The following is a 17,150-nucleotide window of genomic DNA, read 5'->3' on the forward strand; positions in this document are numbered from 1 at the left end:
TACACTGATCATATCCAACAATGTGATATAGATTATTAATAATAATTATTGATGAGGTAGAGTATTAAAAGATGCGTGCTCAGTTATCAAATTATGACTACACTGATCATATCCAACAATGTGATAATGATATCAATGCTAATTATTGATGAGGTAGATAATAAAAGATGCGTGCTCAGTTATCAAATTCTGACTACACTGATCATTTCCAACAATGTGATATAGATTATTAATATTAATTATTGATGAGGTAGATATTAAAAGATGCGTGCTCAGTTATCAAATTCTGACTACACTGATCATTTCCAACAATGTGATATACTGTAGATTATTAATATTAATTATTGATGAGGTAGATATTAAAAGATGCGTGCTCAGTTATCAAATTCTGACTACACTGATCATATCGAACAATGTGATATAGATTATCAATAATAATTATTGATGAGGTAGATATTAAAAGATGCGTGCTCAGTTATCAAATTCTGACTACACTGATCATATCCAACAATGTGATATAGATTATTAATAATAATTATTGATGAGGTAGATATTAAAAGATGCGTGCTCAGTTATCAAATTCTGACTACACTGATCATATCGAACAAGGTGATATAAGATATTAATAATAATTATTGATGATGTAGATATTAAAAGATGCGTGCTCAGTTATCAAATTATGACTACACTGATCATATTGGACAATGTGATATAGATTATCAATAATAATTATTGATGAGGTAGATATTAAAAGATGCGTGCTCAGTTATCAAATTCTGACTACACTGATCATATCGAACAATGTGATATAGATTATTAATAATAATTATTGATGAGGTAGAGTATTAAAAGATGCGTGCTCAGTTATCAAATTATGACTACACTGATCATATCCAACAATGTGATATATGATATCAATGCTAATTATTGATGAGGTAGATAATAAAAGATGCGTGCTCAGTTATCAAATTCTGACTACACTGATCATATCGAACAATGTGATATAGATTATTAATAATAATTATTGATGAGGTAGATATTAAAAGATGCGTGCTCAGTTATCAAATTATGACTACACTGATCATATCCAACAATGTGATATATGATATCAATGCTAATTATTGATGAGGTAGATATTAAAAGATGCGTGCTCAGTTATCAAATTCTGACTACACTGATCATATCCAACAATGTGATATAGATTATTAATAATAATTATTGATGAGGTAGGTATTAAAAGATGCGTGCTCAGTTATCAAATTCTGACTACACTGATCATATCGAACAATGTGATATAGACTATTAATAATAATTATTGATGAGGTAGATATTAAAAGATGCGTGCTCAGTTATCAAATTCTGACTACACTGATCATATCGAACAATGAGATATAGATTATTAATAATAATTATTGATGAGGTAGATATTAAAAGATGCGTGCTCAGTTATCAAATTATGACTACACTGATCATATCCAACAATGTGATATATGATATTAATAATAATTATTGATGAGGTAGATATTAAAAGATGCGTGCTCAGTTATCAAATTATGACTACACTGATCATATCCAACAATGTGATATATGATATCAATGCTAATTATTGATGAGGTAGATATTAAAAGATGCGTGCTCAGTTATCAAATTGTAACTACACTGATCATAATACTGTACACATAGTCCTATGAAATTAGACATTGATCTAGTAGTACTACATATCATTTGTTATATTAAGAATGTTGTTTCAGTGTTATTAAAATACTTATCGAATTTTTTTAAAAATAAAAATATTAGTTTTGGTACCTATAAATTTATATATTATAATAACATGCTAGATGTTATAATAATGTGATCTTTATTACAACTAATAAACAATTATATACGAGGATGATACACACTGATAGCTCTCAGTTATCAAAAAACGACTACACAATATAGCTCATGAAATTTATTGTTGTTTGTGGAGTATATCACGTGATACGACAAGTGTTCTGATCACCTGATCAAGACTTCTCCTTTTGCGTGTGACACACGCGCAGTAGTGTGGCAGTTTATTCAAACTGTATACTTCCACCATCACCTTCCCACCACCAAAGAACCCTCTACACAAAGGAAATACAAGTAGTAGAGTAAGTAAAGGCTTCTGACTTATAAAATATCATAAAGTACATAAGTGTTTGCTTCCATATCAGCCTAGGTAGGCCTGCAGCTTCCCTCTCTATACATTTCTGGTTTATATTTCCGATAGGAGAAAGTGACTGAATGTGTGTGGTCGATTCCGATGCTTGCTACATGGATATGTATGACACGCAGATAGAGTAATAATTTACTGAGTTTGGCATTAATACTTTTGCACCTACAGACCAGTTGAACCTCCTTGGAGGCTTTCAAAAGCTTGTTTATTCTTCGTATCTAATTAATTAGTGCATTTGATACCTCCTGTAATTAAGCGGCTAGGCCTATACCCCCCAGTAAGCAGCCACGGCGTCGGCCACTTTTTTTTTTTTTTACTACAAATTAGATTTTTGTATGGTAAATTACCTCCCGTAAGTGGCCATCAGAAAAATTTGTATTAATTTTGATACATTTGTGCTTTATATATTAATTATTATATTACAGTAGCTTTATTTCGAAGCGGTTTTAAATATATTTCTGTGAAGAACATTCCTGTGTTTTTTAGATGCGATGAGAAAACTACACAGCTTTTGACTGACCAATTTGTCTGAAAATCATAAATAATAATAAACCACCTGATCATAAACAATAAAATACAATTAGCTGGAGAATATTGGGAAGAGACCTGTTGCGTTAGCCATAATACGTGATTTTGGCCCAATATCGTCAGAACCTCCCATAAGCGGTCACCTCTCGTAACTTGAAATCGCTGCTGTAAGTATTAGACTTCACAGTCACTCAGCATTACCGCCGAGCAGGTGAATGTTTTTAAATTGGATTCTGCAGCAGAAGCAAAAAAGAAAAAAATATATCCCAAAATACAGTACCTGCAGTACTTCATGATTCACTTTTCATGGCAAACGTCGTATAATATTAGATGACTTCCATTTGCGGTTTTGGTAGTTATCCTACAGTATGTTCTTCCATACCGCATTGTCAAAATGAGGAAAATAAATATTTCATCAGCGGCACACTAATGATGAATTTGTGTATGGACTAAACGTCATCAATATGCACCATTATTTGGCAGGACTGCTAATATTAGTAAAAATGTTAATGTAAGTATTTCTCTATCGCCTCCTGATTTTTACCTATTTCTGGTTGGTTTAAAGCAGCTACTGTAGGCCAGATTTTTATTAGTTTTCTTTTATAAAGATAAAAGATCCATCAAAATAAACCCATCATTCATAGTTATTAAATATTTTGCATTTATTATTCTGTAAAATCAGGAGTTCGTTAGTTAGCAGGTAAGCGAAATAAATATTGTTTCAGTTTATCTTCGTGTAAGAGCATAGAGCCATGCTGTACAGTATAAAGTAAGGTATTAAAGAGTTTATGGAAATAACAAAATGAAATTCAATGTCTAATGCTGTCATGCATTGTTAACATTTACAAAAATTCTGATATCCAGCTATAAAAGTAGTTTTCCCAGTTAAAAAAGAAGTAGTACAGTAGCAGCAAAATGGAAGATGGCAACTTTCGTATACGAGATGCAAGACCGGAGGATTGCGCTGCGATAATGAAGATGATTGTGGAATTAGCAGTGTTTGAAAATTCTGAAGATCAAGTAGAAAACACTACTGAAGGTATACTTTACATTACATTAAAAATAAAATTAAGGAGTAGTGTAGTGTATGTATAAAATAGGGTACACTACTGTAACATTACTAAATTTAAGCACAAATTACCCATACATGTCCAGTACGGATTAGTGAGGCTTTCAGTTTTACCCAACTGCAAGCTCTCATGCCATTGAACTAAAATCTTGCTCTTTTTCACCATAATCTCAAACGATTGAACAACAACGTATAAAAATTAAATACTTTGTGAGCAAAGCGAGCACCATTAGGCTGGGGACCGCCAAGGGCCCCGGAAGCCTGGCTCTTTGAATAATATATAGATCGTTTCAATAAATTTTTGAGCACATACAAATTCCGCCCGGAAGAATACCATTATTTTGGGAAAACACTTTTTAGGCACTGTTCCTGATGCGTCACTCGCAAAATCTATTCTTCTATACTGTCTTATCTGAAATTACATATGGTACCATACGTCATGCATGTCATTGAAGTCTACTGTCTATTTCATTTCAACAATTTAATCTGCGCCGGTGTTTATTATTATAAAGGTTTGTGCAAAAAAGTGTACATAATTAAAACACGCACTCACAAACTTGTCTTCTGAAATGTAGCTTTCCTGTGATATGTTTATTGAACTTGTTAAAACTCTTCAGGTCTACAGAAGGATATATTTGATCCAGGAAGCATTGTGTCTTGCATAGTAGCGGAATATAAAAGACCAGAAGTAGAGACATTTGAAGTAATTGGTTACAGTGTTTTCTTCTATACATACAGTACTTGGAAGGGAAAGGTGGTTTATATGGAAGACCTGTATATCATGAAAGAGTTCAGAGGTAAATGACCTACTAACTGACCTATGACCTACTTCTAACTGACCTTTAATGTATGTGAATGCATCCAAAGATTTTGATTGGTTGCAATCAGTTAAAATTAAAGTGATGTGTATTTCTAACTATGTTATTATTATTTTTCTCTGCGGAAACTGAATATTCTTAGTTGAAATCCAACCAAAACCAAAAAAAATGGTTTTACTATTTTAAAAAATGCTTTCAATAAAAAGTCAATTAGCATGTCACAAAAAAAGAAAATATCAATGTTATTCTTTACTTAAATTTTATAGGAAGAGGTTACGGACGAATTATGATGAGAAGGGTTGCTGAGGTAATTATGTCAAAAAATAACTGAAAAACATGAATAATTAATGAATATATAAATAATATAAATAATTTTTAACCCATATAACAACATTATAATTTTTTCAGATTGGTTTAGAGAAAGGTTGCCAGAGAATGCAGTGGGCAGTGCTAGGTTGGAATAAACCAGCAATTAATATGTATAAAACAATCAACTCGATAGATTTAACAGTAACTGAGGACTGGCATATGTATACAATGTTTAAGCCTCAATTGTTAACATTTGTGACTAATTCTTAATTTTTCTATTTAAAGACAATTTTCAGTTTAGAAATGTTAGTATAATAATGTAATATTGTAATGGCTTTTCAACATCTGCTGGCTGCTTTCCATGCATGATTCGTTTACACGATAAATGATGCTACGCGTATATCGCGTTTTCGTCATGAAATGTTTAATTTGCTGTACCAGACTGGAGCATGTGTGAAAGACCATTCATTAGTCCGGTCAAACTATGGTTTGACCTAGAGACAAAATTAGAACAGAATTTATTTTTGTTGTACTTCCTAAGACCCATCTGAACAACATATCAAAAATAGAGAAAAGGAAGAAAAAAAACTAAAAATAAAAAATGGCCGTTTTCTCTCTCAATTTTACCCAAATATTAGTATTAAAGCATCCGATTTTGGCTAGAAAATCACTTTTAAAAATCCAAGATGGTTAAAATATACTTCAAAATGGCTGCCATTTTTCTTAGCCTGTATAAAACACCAAATCAAGTCTTTCAAAATTGTCTGTCATAGGTCGTAGTCACGTATACATTTTTCTTTTAGAAGCAGTCCTCATGAAACATTCATTTTCAGTATTAATATTGTAAAGTTTTGAAAGTAAAAGTTGGTCCTATTGTCACCAATGGGAGTTTACGAATTAGCTGTCACATTTATAAATTCCAAAACAAAAATGAAATACTTAGATTCAACAAATATTATTTAATTTTAAACTAAAACTTGACTAGATTGACTTTAGAAGATACTGAAAGTTTTTCAGACAAAATATATTTATAAAAACCAAATTACCATAGAAGGTTTAGATAGAACTCGCGTTATTCACCAAACTAGTTACCAATTAACAATAATTTACAACTATTAATGAATAAAGTAGTTTGAATCTATGAAACATCCACATATCAATAATGAAATTACTAATTAGGAATAGATGAATTTCTTTAAAATCGTGACAAAACTTAAAATAAATTGAATAAATTATATATACTAAAATCTTGACAATTATAAAACAACATTACCAAAATACATTGATGAATAATTTAAATGGGCATATAAATATACTGAAATCTTGAAAATTTAAATTAGCAAACTACATTTATGAATTTATTAAATATTCTACAATCTTGACATAAACAAATTCTTAAATCATTTTAGTACAAACAAAAATATGAATTGTACAAGAAAATGCTTTTAAATGATATTAGTAAAAAGTTTACAGGTACAGTGATAAAAATGTGATTAAAACAAGATCAAAGCAGAGAGTTCTTAATTGCAACTCTCTGATCAAAGATTGAATGCAATAAATAGCCAAATTACAATGTATTAAGTGGAATCTGTACAGGTGCCGGTTGACGCACTTTGCACTTAAACATATAAGCAATTGTGTAAAGATACGGATTGACTGAGGAGTTGATGGGGATGATAAATGTCGCTGCCCAAACATATATGTCATCAGGAATTGTCATCCAACCCATCTCGGAACCAATTGCCATTACTATAATCGGGGCCCAGCAACAGAAATCAGTGAAAACTATTAAGCCTAGTTTTCTCGCCATTTTTAACTGCTCTTTCCTCCTCTGTCTTCTATTGACAGTGGCCCCCGATCTTTTCACTGACAAGAAAATTGTCAGATAACTAAGTACAATTACAAAAAAGCCGACGCCATTAAAGGCAACAAAAATAGCAACAGCATACTCCCAACCTGGCCACCGACTTCTGGTTAAAGGTAGTGCAAGGCACACACTTTCCTTTCCATAATAATTGTCACCAAAATACGATAAGTTTAATTCATTGGCTATTACTGGAAGAAAACTCAGCACAATCCAGAATAGCCATCCGAAGCTGATAATGATTCGACATTTTGTACGGTTGAGGCGTTTCGTGCTAAATGGATTAACAATGTTAATAGCTCGATCGACACTCAGCAGCATCAGTGTAAACACTGAGCATTGCCCAGAGAGTGTAGAAATAGCCCCTGCAAAACTGCAAAGGACACTATTTCTCCAAACTCTGGAAACCTTTCCGTATCTTCCTCTGTAATGTATATCCACACTGGCAATGATGATCAGGTAGACTGACATCAGCAGGTCAGACACGGCAAGGTTGGTAATTAGTGTGGTTTGGACTTTGTTAACATTGTTAATATCATTATCTTTTTTAAACTTTCGTGAAACGATAACAACAACATTCCCAATGACCGAAGATAACCCGATAATCATCATCAACACACGGAGAAGTTCATTTTTTAGCAAGTCTTCACACGATGCAAATGCATCTGAAGGCTCGCAGACATCGATGGCGCCAACAAGGCAACAGAGACTAGAGTATTCCGAGTACCTAAAAGAATCAAATATAGCAACATAATAAGTGCTAAGTTATTATTTGTTGTATCTTAAAGGAATTTCATTAAATTTTGGGATGTTTTAAATAGTTCAAGACCAACATTTCAAAATTTTGAACTGCATGTTATCTGCATATCTTTTGCAATATTTTTAAGTTTGCCCTAAGTCTGTATTTATTGTCTTGTTTACGTTAGCCCACCACTTGGTGTTTAAGCTCAAATAGTATACGTATGAAATGCCATATGTGGCAAAATATTTCTCTTTTTATGAATAATAAGTTGAAGTTGTGTATGTAGATCTATCAATACTTACAATTCTTTTAAGCTTGTAAATTGCTGAAAAGTTCTATCTCTGTAAACCTTTAACTTGTTGCCTCTTAACTTTCTAAAAATAGCAAATTTAAACACTAAATTAAACATTGTTAAGAATGTACAAGAAGAATTACCAGAGTTGCCAAAATTAATTATTTCTGAGGTGGTTTTCTGTGTATCAACTTTTTTTGTCTAGAGCTGTGTATGTTTCACACTTTCTCTTCTTTCATTCATTACTAACTTAATATATCTATATTGTATACATAACATTTCTTATTATAATAATATAAATTAATAATAATATAATATAATAATGTACAGAACTAATAATATGTTTAGATTCGAGTGTTTAGTTATTGTAGCTTGGTATTTTTAAAGGTGGTTTTACTTGTTAGTAGATAGTATAAAGTAACTAACACTAAATTTCTTCAATTTTGAAAAAATAAATCAATTTCTGCAATATATAACCATGTACTAGAGTCGAGCAAGTATCAAGTATTTGGATCTATGATTTCTGAAATTGGAGAGCACATTAATAGATTTTAGTGGTAAATCACATGTGCATAAACATAATTACTGTTTATTAAAAATAGGCCAAAGTGATAAGGATGATTTAATTGAGGCAATCAAAGGTGGATGTTCTCTCTATTAATCCTGATATAAGTCATACCAATTTAGGTTATGGACACGCGAGAAGTTAAAAAAAATACAAATTGCAGAGTGTTAACTTACAAAATCGAAAGAGATGAAACAACAAAAGAAAATGCCTCAGGATCTATGGTAGTTATAGCGTTGTTATCTAAGTTCCTGTTAAAAGATAAATCAACAGACCCTTAATTATATAATTAGCTTAACCAATTAATATACTATAATGAGTAAGATTTACAGTAGGACAGCTCTATTCAGGAGACACTTTCCGCAAACGAGGGGCAACATATGTTTTAACACTATGGCCAACCCCTAAGGGGACAATATTCCTTCCCATTACAAAAACAATAAAAACGTTGGGTTTTGAAGGTGTCCCATTAATATGGCTTCTACTGTAATTTACAATATAAAAGTATATAAACAGGAGAAAACACTTACAGTGTTGTCAATGCTGTCAAACCATTAAATGCATTAGCTGACAATGTACTGATTTTGTGACCATTCAAACGCCTTCAAAATAAAATATTTCAAGGTAAAGTAAAATTATTATATCATAGTTGTTTGATACAGTATGTTAAAACAACTTCAAAGAAAATAATTCATAGTAAGGAAAATCATATACAGTATCCAAGTTGTTTGATACAGTATTATGGTAATTATTTTCATAAAAAAAAAAAATTGTGACAAAAGAGATCTTTGAATCAAATAATCATGTATATAAACAATAATATAATTCATGTTGTTAGTTGTAAATCTATTGATTGACACCGGTGTTACAGCAATGTTAGGGCAGTCCATACAGTATCAACTGGAATAATTAGAATAGTTCTAAAACGACAATAAATAAAGTTTCTTTTGAAATTAGGAAGTTTGTAAAAGTATTGAAAAAATACTCACAGTTCTGTCAATGATTCCAAACCAGAAAATGCATAGGCTTCCAATGTGCGTATTTGGTTACCTTCCAACCGCCTTAAATGATAAATAATGCAAGTATAATAGTATTGCTAGCTTAGGCTTGAGCAGGTAAGTTAATTGCAAATTATTTATTGTATTCTACATCTTATATCATTTTGGGGTTTGCCACCATTCCCAGTCCGAGTTTCCAAATACCCATTATTTTTTCAGCCTCAGTAAGCTATAAGCTTCCGCATGGTAACTGTTTCTGTCCTCTTGGATATAACTGCCTAAAGGAGTGGCGCAAAAAGAAGCCCATCTCAAAATTGAGTCCATCTCGAAAAGAAGCCCACCCAAGAATCCTAAAGAGAAGAAGCAGCAATTGCCTTCTTTTCAAGGTTTTATGATAATACATAATAATCTGCATGATTTAATTTGGTGAAATAATATAAATTTGTAAACGTAGCAAATAGTATGAAAACACTCACAGGTCTGTCAAAGCTGACAAACCATTAAATGCTCTGGCTGGCAATGTACTGATTTGGTTACCATCCAACCTCCTACAAAGGAAAAAGAATGAACAGTATAATAAAATTACAATATTCAAGAAGGTTGATTTTTTTTCCTAATATGGTAATACAGTATGGTATGAAACTCCCAGACACATCCCATTAAGACACTGGAGGCCTGAATGATTTTCCTATTTAGGCAGCACATCCAAACACACACACATCTCCCATAGGCACAAACAATTTTTGACAATAAGGGGGTTTTTCATGTATTTATAATCCTGTAACCAGTTACCTAAATACTTTTTGACAGTGAATATAATTTTGATAGAAATACTGAAAATGATATTACTGGACCTCCTGCAAGGCCTCCCTAAGGGGACATCAAGACCCATTGTTGGGAGTTTTAAATGTAATAAAATATTAATTATTAAATGAAGTTAAAACAATTACTCTACAGGATCATTGCCTTAAATTTTGCATACTGTTAGAAAATTGCATGTAATACACTTTTTTTCAGGTTAAAGTTTTAAATTACAGCTTTGTTGGCCACCAAAACCACTTTTAAGCTTTACTTGCCCACCCTGTAAATGTTTTCCTTTATGCTAGAGAATAGTAACCCTTTTATAGTACAAAAGTTTTATTTCAGTCGACCACTTGCTCCAGGTTCATCATCTCAATTAAAATTGAATTACATTTTGCTACAAGATCAAAAATGAATATCGTAATAATAAACATACTTTCTCAGGCTTGACAGTTTTTATTGGTGAAACATTGGCTGCTAAAAGTTTGGTTTTTATTTCAACAAAAACCCTTATTATGGGGACCATTTTGTTAGGTTTCGAAGGTGTCCCATTAATAGGGGTTCTACTGTAATTTAAAATATAAAAGTATATAAACAAGAGAAAACACTTACAGTGTTGTCAATGCTGTCAAACCATTAAATGCATTAGCTGGCAATGTACTGATTTTGTGACCATTCAAACGCCTTCAAAATAACATATTTCATAGTAAGTAAAATTATTATATCATAGTTGTTTGATACAGAAAAATAATTCACAGTAAGGAAAATCATATACAGTATCCAAGTTGTTTGATACAGCATTATGGTAATTATTTTCATAAAAAAAAAAATTAGTGACCAAAGAGGTCTTTGAATCAAATCGTCATGTATATAAACAATATAATACATGTTGTTAGTTGTAAAGTATATTGATTGGCACCGGTGTTACAGCAATGCTAGGGCAGTCCATGACATCCAGTATAGTTCTAAAACGACAATAAATAAAGTTTCTTTTGAAATTAGGAAGTTTGTAAAATGAAGTATTGAAAAAATACTCACAGTTCTGTCAATGATTCCAAACCAGAAAATGCATAGGCTTCCAATGTGTGTATTTGGTTACCTTCCAACCGCCTTAAATGATAAATAATGCACAGTATAATAATAGTCTTGAGCAGGTAAGTTAATTGCAAATTATCTATTGAGTTCTACATCTTATATAATTTTGGGGTTTTCCCCCCATTCCCAGTCCGAGTTTCCAAATACCCATTTTTCAGTCCTAGGAAACTATAACCTTCCGAATGGTAACTGTTTCCTAATGCTTGCTTTCTAAAGGAGCGGCACAAAAAAAAGCCCATCTTAAAATTTAGCATATCTCGAAAAGAAGCCCACCCAAGAATCCTAAAAAAAGAAACAGCAATTACCTTCTTTTTAAGGTTTTATGGTAATCTGTAATTTTTAATTCTACATGCATGATTTAATTTAGTGAAATAATATAAATTTGTAAACAAAGCAAATAGTATGAAAAAACTCACAGGTCTGTCAATGCTGACAAACCATTAAATGCACTGGCTGGCAATGTACTGATTTGGTTACCATCCAACCTCCTACAAAGGAAAAAGAATGAACAGTATAATAAAATTACAATATTCAAGAAGGTTGATTTTTTCCTAATATGGTAATACAGTATGGTACTACAGTTGAAACTCCCAGACACATCCCATTAAGACACTAGTATTAAGGCCTGAATGATTTTCCTATTAAGCAGCACATCCAAACACAAACACACCTCCCATAGGCACAGACAATTTTTGACAATAAGGGGGTTTTCATGTATTTATAATCCTGTAACCGGTTACCTAAATACTTTTTGACAGTGAATATAATTTTGATAGACTGAAAATGATATTACTGGACCTCCTGCAAGGCCTCCCTAAAGGGACATCAAGACCCATTGTTGGGATGTTTAAATGTAATCAATAGTAATTAATAAATGAAGTGAAAACAATTACTCTATATAATCATTACCTTAAAATTGCATACTGTTAGAAAATTGCATGTAATACATTATTTTATTCTGGTACAAGAATTAAATTTACAGTTAACTATAATATAATAAGGAATTCATAATTACAAATTAAGATAGGTTTACTACATAACTTTAAAATAAAATTTAATGACAAAAAAGATCAACGTTTCGGAACCATCATGGAACCATTCTCAAGAACAAATGAGTAAAATTAACAACGTCTATCTTTTTTCTCATTAAATTTTATTTTAAAATGTGTAATTAAAAAAGATAATTATAAAAGTATTATGAACTAGATAGAACACTTACAGTGTTGTCAATGCTGTCAAACCATTAAATGCATTAGCTGGCAATGTACTGATTTTGTGAGCATTCAAACGTCTTCAAAATAAAATGATTCATAGTAATTAAAATCATATGTATCCAAGTAGTTTGATACTGTATGATTGTAAATTTTCATTAAAAAAAATGTAGTGACAAAAGAGATCTTTGAATCAAATAGTCATGTATATAAACAATAATATAATTCATGTTGTTAGTTGTAAATTGATTGGCACCGGTGTTACAGCAATGTTAGTGCCGTCTATGATATCCAGTATCAACTGGAATAATTAGAATAGTTCTAAAACAACTAGAATTTAATTCGTCACTTTGACAAATTATAGGTGATCATTTTTATCAGTTTAATGAAATTAACATTTTTTAAACATGCACGTACGTTAACATACAATCGTAAAAAGTTTATGTACGCCATCCTATGACATGATGCATATGCTTATAGTGCTGAGTTGTACCTATTATGTGTCATAGAATATATACTCTATACAGTACAGTGTACAGTATATCTATATACAGTGTAACATAGGTGAAATTACGGGAACCACACAATGTTCAAATTTTTTGATATGATGGAATTATCAAAATAAACTTGAAGTTGACAATTCGAAAGATAATGAATTGAGCAAATAAATATAAGAATTGGAAGAGAATTTGGCACTTAGAAGCGCAATGCGCGCTCTTTGAAATTTGTATAACTTTGACTAAAGAAATTTAAAAACTACTTTTTAACTTCAACTGGCCATATGATAACTTCGCAACATCCGATAGGCTTATTTTTTATATGAATTCATATCTACATTTCATCAGCTTTCATAATAATTTATAATCTTCAATGTCACATTTAATTCTGAAGAGCTGTAAGATATTCAAATGTATGGTGTAGGTGAAATTACACAACCTACGTTATTCGAGGTTTTACGCGCGATGGCGTCCTTAAAATGAAAACGCTGACCACTCTTGGAAAGATAAATAATTAAAGATGTATTGTCCCTTTGACTAATTTCAAAAAAATAAAATATTTCAAAAAAAGGTGGGTCATTTTGAAGTATCATAATAGTTATTAACTTTCACCAAAAATTTGTCGAAAAAAAAAATCATTTAACTGAAATACAGACGTTTTTTTGTTAAAAAAATAACTTTGACTTCCAGTCAAAGTTTTCGATCAAAACATATCCCATAATGAAACGCGCTTGTTTGGCTACTCTGTATGCATATTTCATAAAACTTTCTCACGATCTGTGTGAAAATACCTTTTCAACTGTGACAAGTTGTAAACAATCCTAATTAGCATATGCATAATGCGTACTCGTGGTTTGAAGTCTTTGTTTACTTTCGCTCGCGACGATTTTCCAGACGAAATGTAATCAAACTAATTTACCTGTTAATTACGTAAACTGGCTCGAATTTTCGACTTAAAGTGAATAACTTTAATATTACTTTGATATGGCCAATTTACATTTAGAATATTTTGACCTTCATTTTTTTGTGTTTCAAGGGACAATACATCTTTAAGCAAGTACATACTGAAATTTGTGCAAAATTCGAGCACAAATAACCGAGATACGCTCTGTTGAATGTGATAATCTACACAAAAAGAAAAAAAATCCTAATTTTTAAATTTAAGTGGCCATTTGATGACGTCACAACATTTTGTACATCAAATGTGTACATGAATTCATATCTACAACTCAATAGCTTCCTTAATAAGTTAAAAAAATTGGGGGTCATCTTGCATTCTGAAGAGTTATTTTCATTTTAAAAAAGGCCTATTTTTCACCATTTTCAGAACTTTTGTGAAATTAATGTGCACATTTTGTCATTTTTAACATGCTTGTATAGCGTCATTTTAAGTCTGAATGGACTCAAAATGGGTAAATGTACTAAGGATTGTGAGTAGAATGTGATTTATTCATCAAATTTTATTTTTTTACGCTTTCTAAGAATCGTGTGCGCAAAAATGCATTTTTGCGCAGTAATTTTTTGAAACATGCAAATGGCCTAATTCATGCTCTAAATTGATCAAAACTTAATTTTGAGCTTTTTAAAATGTTAACGCGCGATTTCATGCGCATGACCTTGAAACGCACGAGTTTTTATTTGCTAATATTTTTACCCTTACCTGAAATTTACGTGTAGTGAATTTCATTAATATGTGATAATGAATTATGGAGATATGATTGATAATGTGATTTCCCAAAATGGCGTATAAATGACGTCACGGATTAGTGATCACGCTGAAAAGCTTATTATGTCTAAGTTAAAGTATTTGAAAGACATTGTGTAATTTTTGTGATCATTGCAATTCAACTTTTTGAGATAATTGTTACACAAAAAGTGTACAGAAAGAAGAATAAAAACAACAACAAGGAAAACAATAATAAAGATTTTGTACAATAACAATAGGTGATCATTTTATTCTAAATGATCACCTAATAAATAAAGTTTCTTTTAAAAATAAGGAAGTTTGTAAAAGTATTGAAAAAATACTCACAGTTCTGTCAATGATTCCAAACCGACAAATGCATAGGCTTCCAATGTGTGTATTTGGTTACCATCCAACCGCCTTAAATGATAAAAAATACACAGTATATGATAAATAATGCACATTATGGTCTTGCTAGTTTGGGCTTGAGCAGTTAATTAAGTTAGTTGCAAATTATTTATTGATTTAATATAAACACTGCATTTACCCGTTTTATTTTTGTTTTCAGATTAAAGTTTTTATAAGTTATTCTTCCGGCCATTTACAGCTTTGTTGGCAACCAAAACCACTGCGCTAATTAGTCTTAAGCTTTACTTGCCCACCCTGTAAATGTTTTCCTTTATGCTAGAGAATAGTAACCCTTTTATAGTACAAAAGTGTTATTTCAAGCAAGTTGACCAGTGGCTCCAGGTTCATCATCTCTCATTAAAATTCAATTACACATTATAAAATGATAAACTACATGCATCTGTTTATTGTACAATGTAGTGATTTGGGATAAATGTGTTAAGATATTATACTCACAGGTCTGTCAATGCTATCAAACCATTAAATACATTTTCTGGCAATTTCCTTATTTGGTTACCGTCCAACCTCCTACAAAGAATAAAGAATACACAGTAAAAGAAATTAAAATATCCATCCATCCATATTTGTGATTAAATTTACTTTTGACTTACTGTATATACCATAATTTAAACATGAACTCGTTTTTATGAAGTAATTCAATCATTATTATAAAGTATATAGCATGAAAAAATACTCACAGCAATGTCAATGATGTCAAACCCAAAAATGCATTTGCTGGCAATGTACTTATTTTGAAATCTCTCAACCACCTTCAAGGTAAAACAATGTAGTTAACCAAATAGCAGAACATGTATTAGGAAATACATCATGTTTTGCGATATGTATTACATAATTATTATTATATCATACCATGTTGTGCCATGTATTTCTGTTGGTTTTAATTTGGAACAAAAAGTTTCAAAAATTTAGTTTTATTTGAAAATTCTAGAAAGTTTGTAGAAATTCCTACCCAAAAATACTCACAGTTGTCGCAGTGATGTCAACCCATTAAATGCATTGGCTTCTAGTGTACGTATTTGATTATATTCCAACAAGCCAAAACTAAAGAAACGGAAAGTAAGTAAGAAAAAATTGCAGTATTCAAAACGATATATACCGGTACTACTATGAACTATAATTTAAAACCATTAGTTACCATTTAAAGATTAGATCCAAGAATTCTAATTCTCCGACTGGGTAATTATCACAAAATTTAATTCAATATCATTGTGTTTTGTTCATTTCCCCCCCCCCCCCCTTTTTTTTATCCTGATTCCACTGCTGCAGTGAAATGAAACAGGTACTGAAATGGTACTGAATGATGCTTCATTTTATGAAAACCACATAAAATAAAATAATCATAAAAAATTAATTAAAAAAGTAGAAATAAACGAAGCAATTTCAATAAATATGTAAATAATGTTTAGGTAAGTTTTGATTTTTAAAGAATAGGTTTAAGCAGCAAGACAAGAAATTAGATATGTTTGTCAATTAACTTTAATTTGATAGCCTTGTTTTGTTCACATTCATTTACTCATTCATATTCAATATCAAGGTATAAAAATGGAAATTTTGTTCTCATAGCCCACCGTTTAAACTAAATTATGTTACAAAATAAAATATAACAGTTTATTATATCTCAACCGTATGTTGTGACAGTAAATAAAAATATAATTATATTTTATTTGTATTACCAACCGAATGGATCTTTTAAAGGGTAAATTATGTTTGTTGTAGCAATTTTTAGTCGCGTGGATGCGACTCTATAGTTCACTATGTCGGTCGGTCTGTCTGTCTGTCGGTCTGTCTGTCGGTCCGGTATCACTATGCGTTTTATCGCTTTTCTGTACTTTTTGAACTGTTTTGATGTCAACATGTGGGCATTTACATGAAATTGTGCACCTCCTATTGTGAATGACGTTAGAGTTGCGCAACGTGATTTACGCGCGATTTAACGATTTTCTCGTATTTAACATAGGTCAAAAACCAAATAACATTTTAAATTGAAACTTTGCAAAAGTTTAATTTATATCAGGCGCTAGCTTTCTGTTGAAAAAAAAGTTACGCGCGCA

The 17,150-nt window shown here is 31.2% G+C and overlaps 3 protein-coding genes across 3 annotated transcripts in view; 2 read left to right on the top strand and 1 right to left on the bottom strand.

Moving 5' to 3' along the window:
* Nucleotides 1–2,209: 2,209 nt before the first annotated feature.
* Nucleotides 2,210–17,150, top strand: part of LOC144848813 (thialysine N-epsilon-acetyltransferase-like) — a 94,599-nt gene continuing 79,658 nt past the window's right edge. Inside the window, exon 1 of the mRNA XM_078705750.1 lies at nucleotides 2,210–3,578. The gene's annotated coding sequence lies outside the window, so the exon portion shown is untranslated. The remainder of the gene's footprint in view (nucleotides 3,579–17,150) is intronic.
* LOC144848811 (thialysine N-epsilon-acetyltransferase-like) lies at nucleotides 3,617–5,269 on the top strand. Its single transcript, XM_078705748.1, has 4 exons — nucleotides 3,617–3,764; nucleotides 4,412–4,591; nucleotides 4,879–4,919; nucleotides 5,021–5,269. Exons 1-4 carry the CDS (start codon nucleotides 3,641–3,643, stop codon nucleotides 5,189–5,191), a joined length of 516 nt encoding a protein of 171 aa, XP_078561874.1. The 5' UTR covers nucleotides 3,617–3,640; the 3' UTR covers nucleotides 5,192–5,269.
* Nucleotides 6,242–16,620, bottom strand: LOC144848291 (relaxin receptor 2-like). Its single transcript, XM_078705006.1, has 15 exons — nucleotides 16,613–16,620; nucleotides 16,063–16,140; nucleotides 15,777–15,848; nucleotides 15,535–15,606; nucleotides 15,019–15,090; nucleotides 12,498–12,569; nucleotides 11,695–11,766; nucleotides 11,222–11,293; nucleotides 10,796–10,867; nucleotides 9,859–9,930; nucleotides 9,374–9,445; nucleotides 8,915–8,986; nucleotides 8,561–8,635; nucleotides 7,830–7,901; nucleotides 6,242–7,512 (listed from the first exon to the last, which is right to left on the bottom strand). The coding sequence occupies exons 1-15, from the start codon at nucleotides 16,618–16,620 to the stop codon at nucleotides 6,489–6,491; spliced, it is 1,977 nt and encodes a 658-aa protein (XP_078561132.1). The 3' UTR covers nucleotides 6,242–6,488.

The sequence above is a fragment of the Antedon bifida genome, chromosome 7 (assembly GCF_963402885.1).
Source record: "Antedon bifida chromosome 7, ecAntBifi1.1, whole genome shotgun sequence".
In the NCBI taxonomy this organism is placed as follows: Eukaryota; Metazoa; Echinodermata; class Crinoidea; order Comatulida; family Antedonidae; genus Antedon; species Antedon bifida.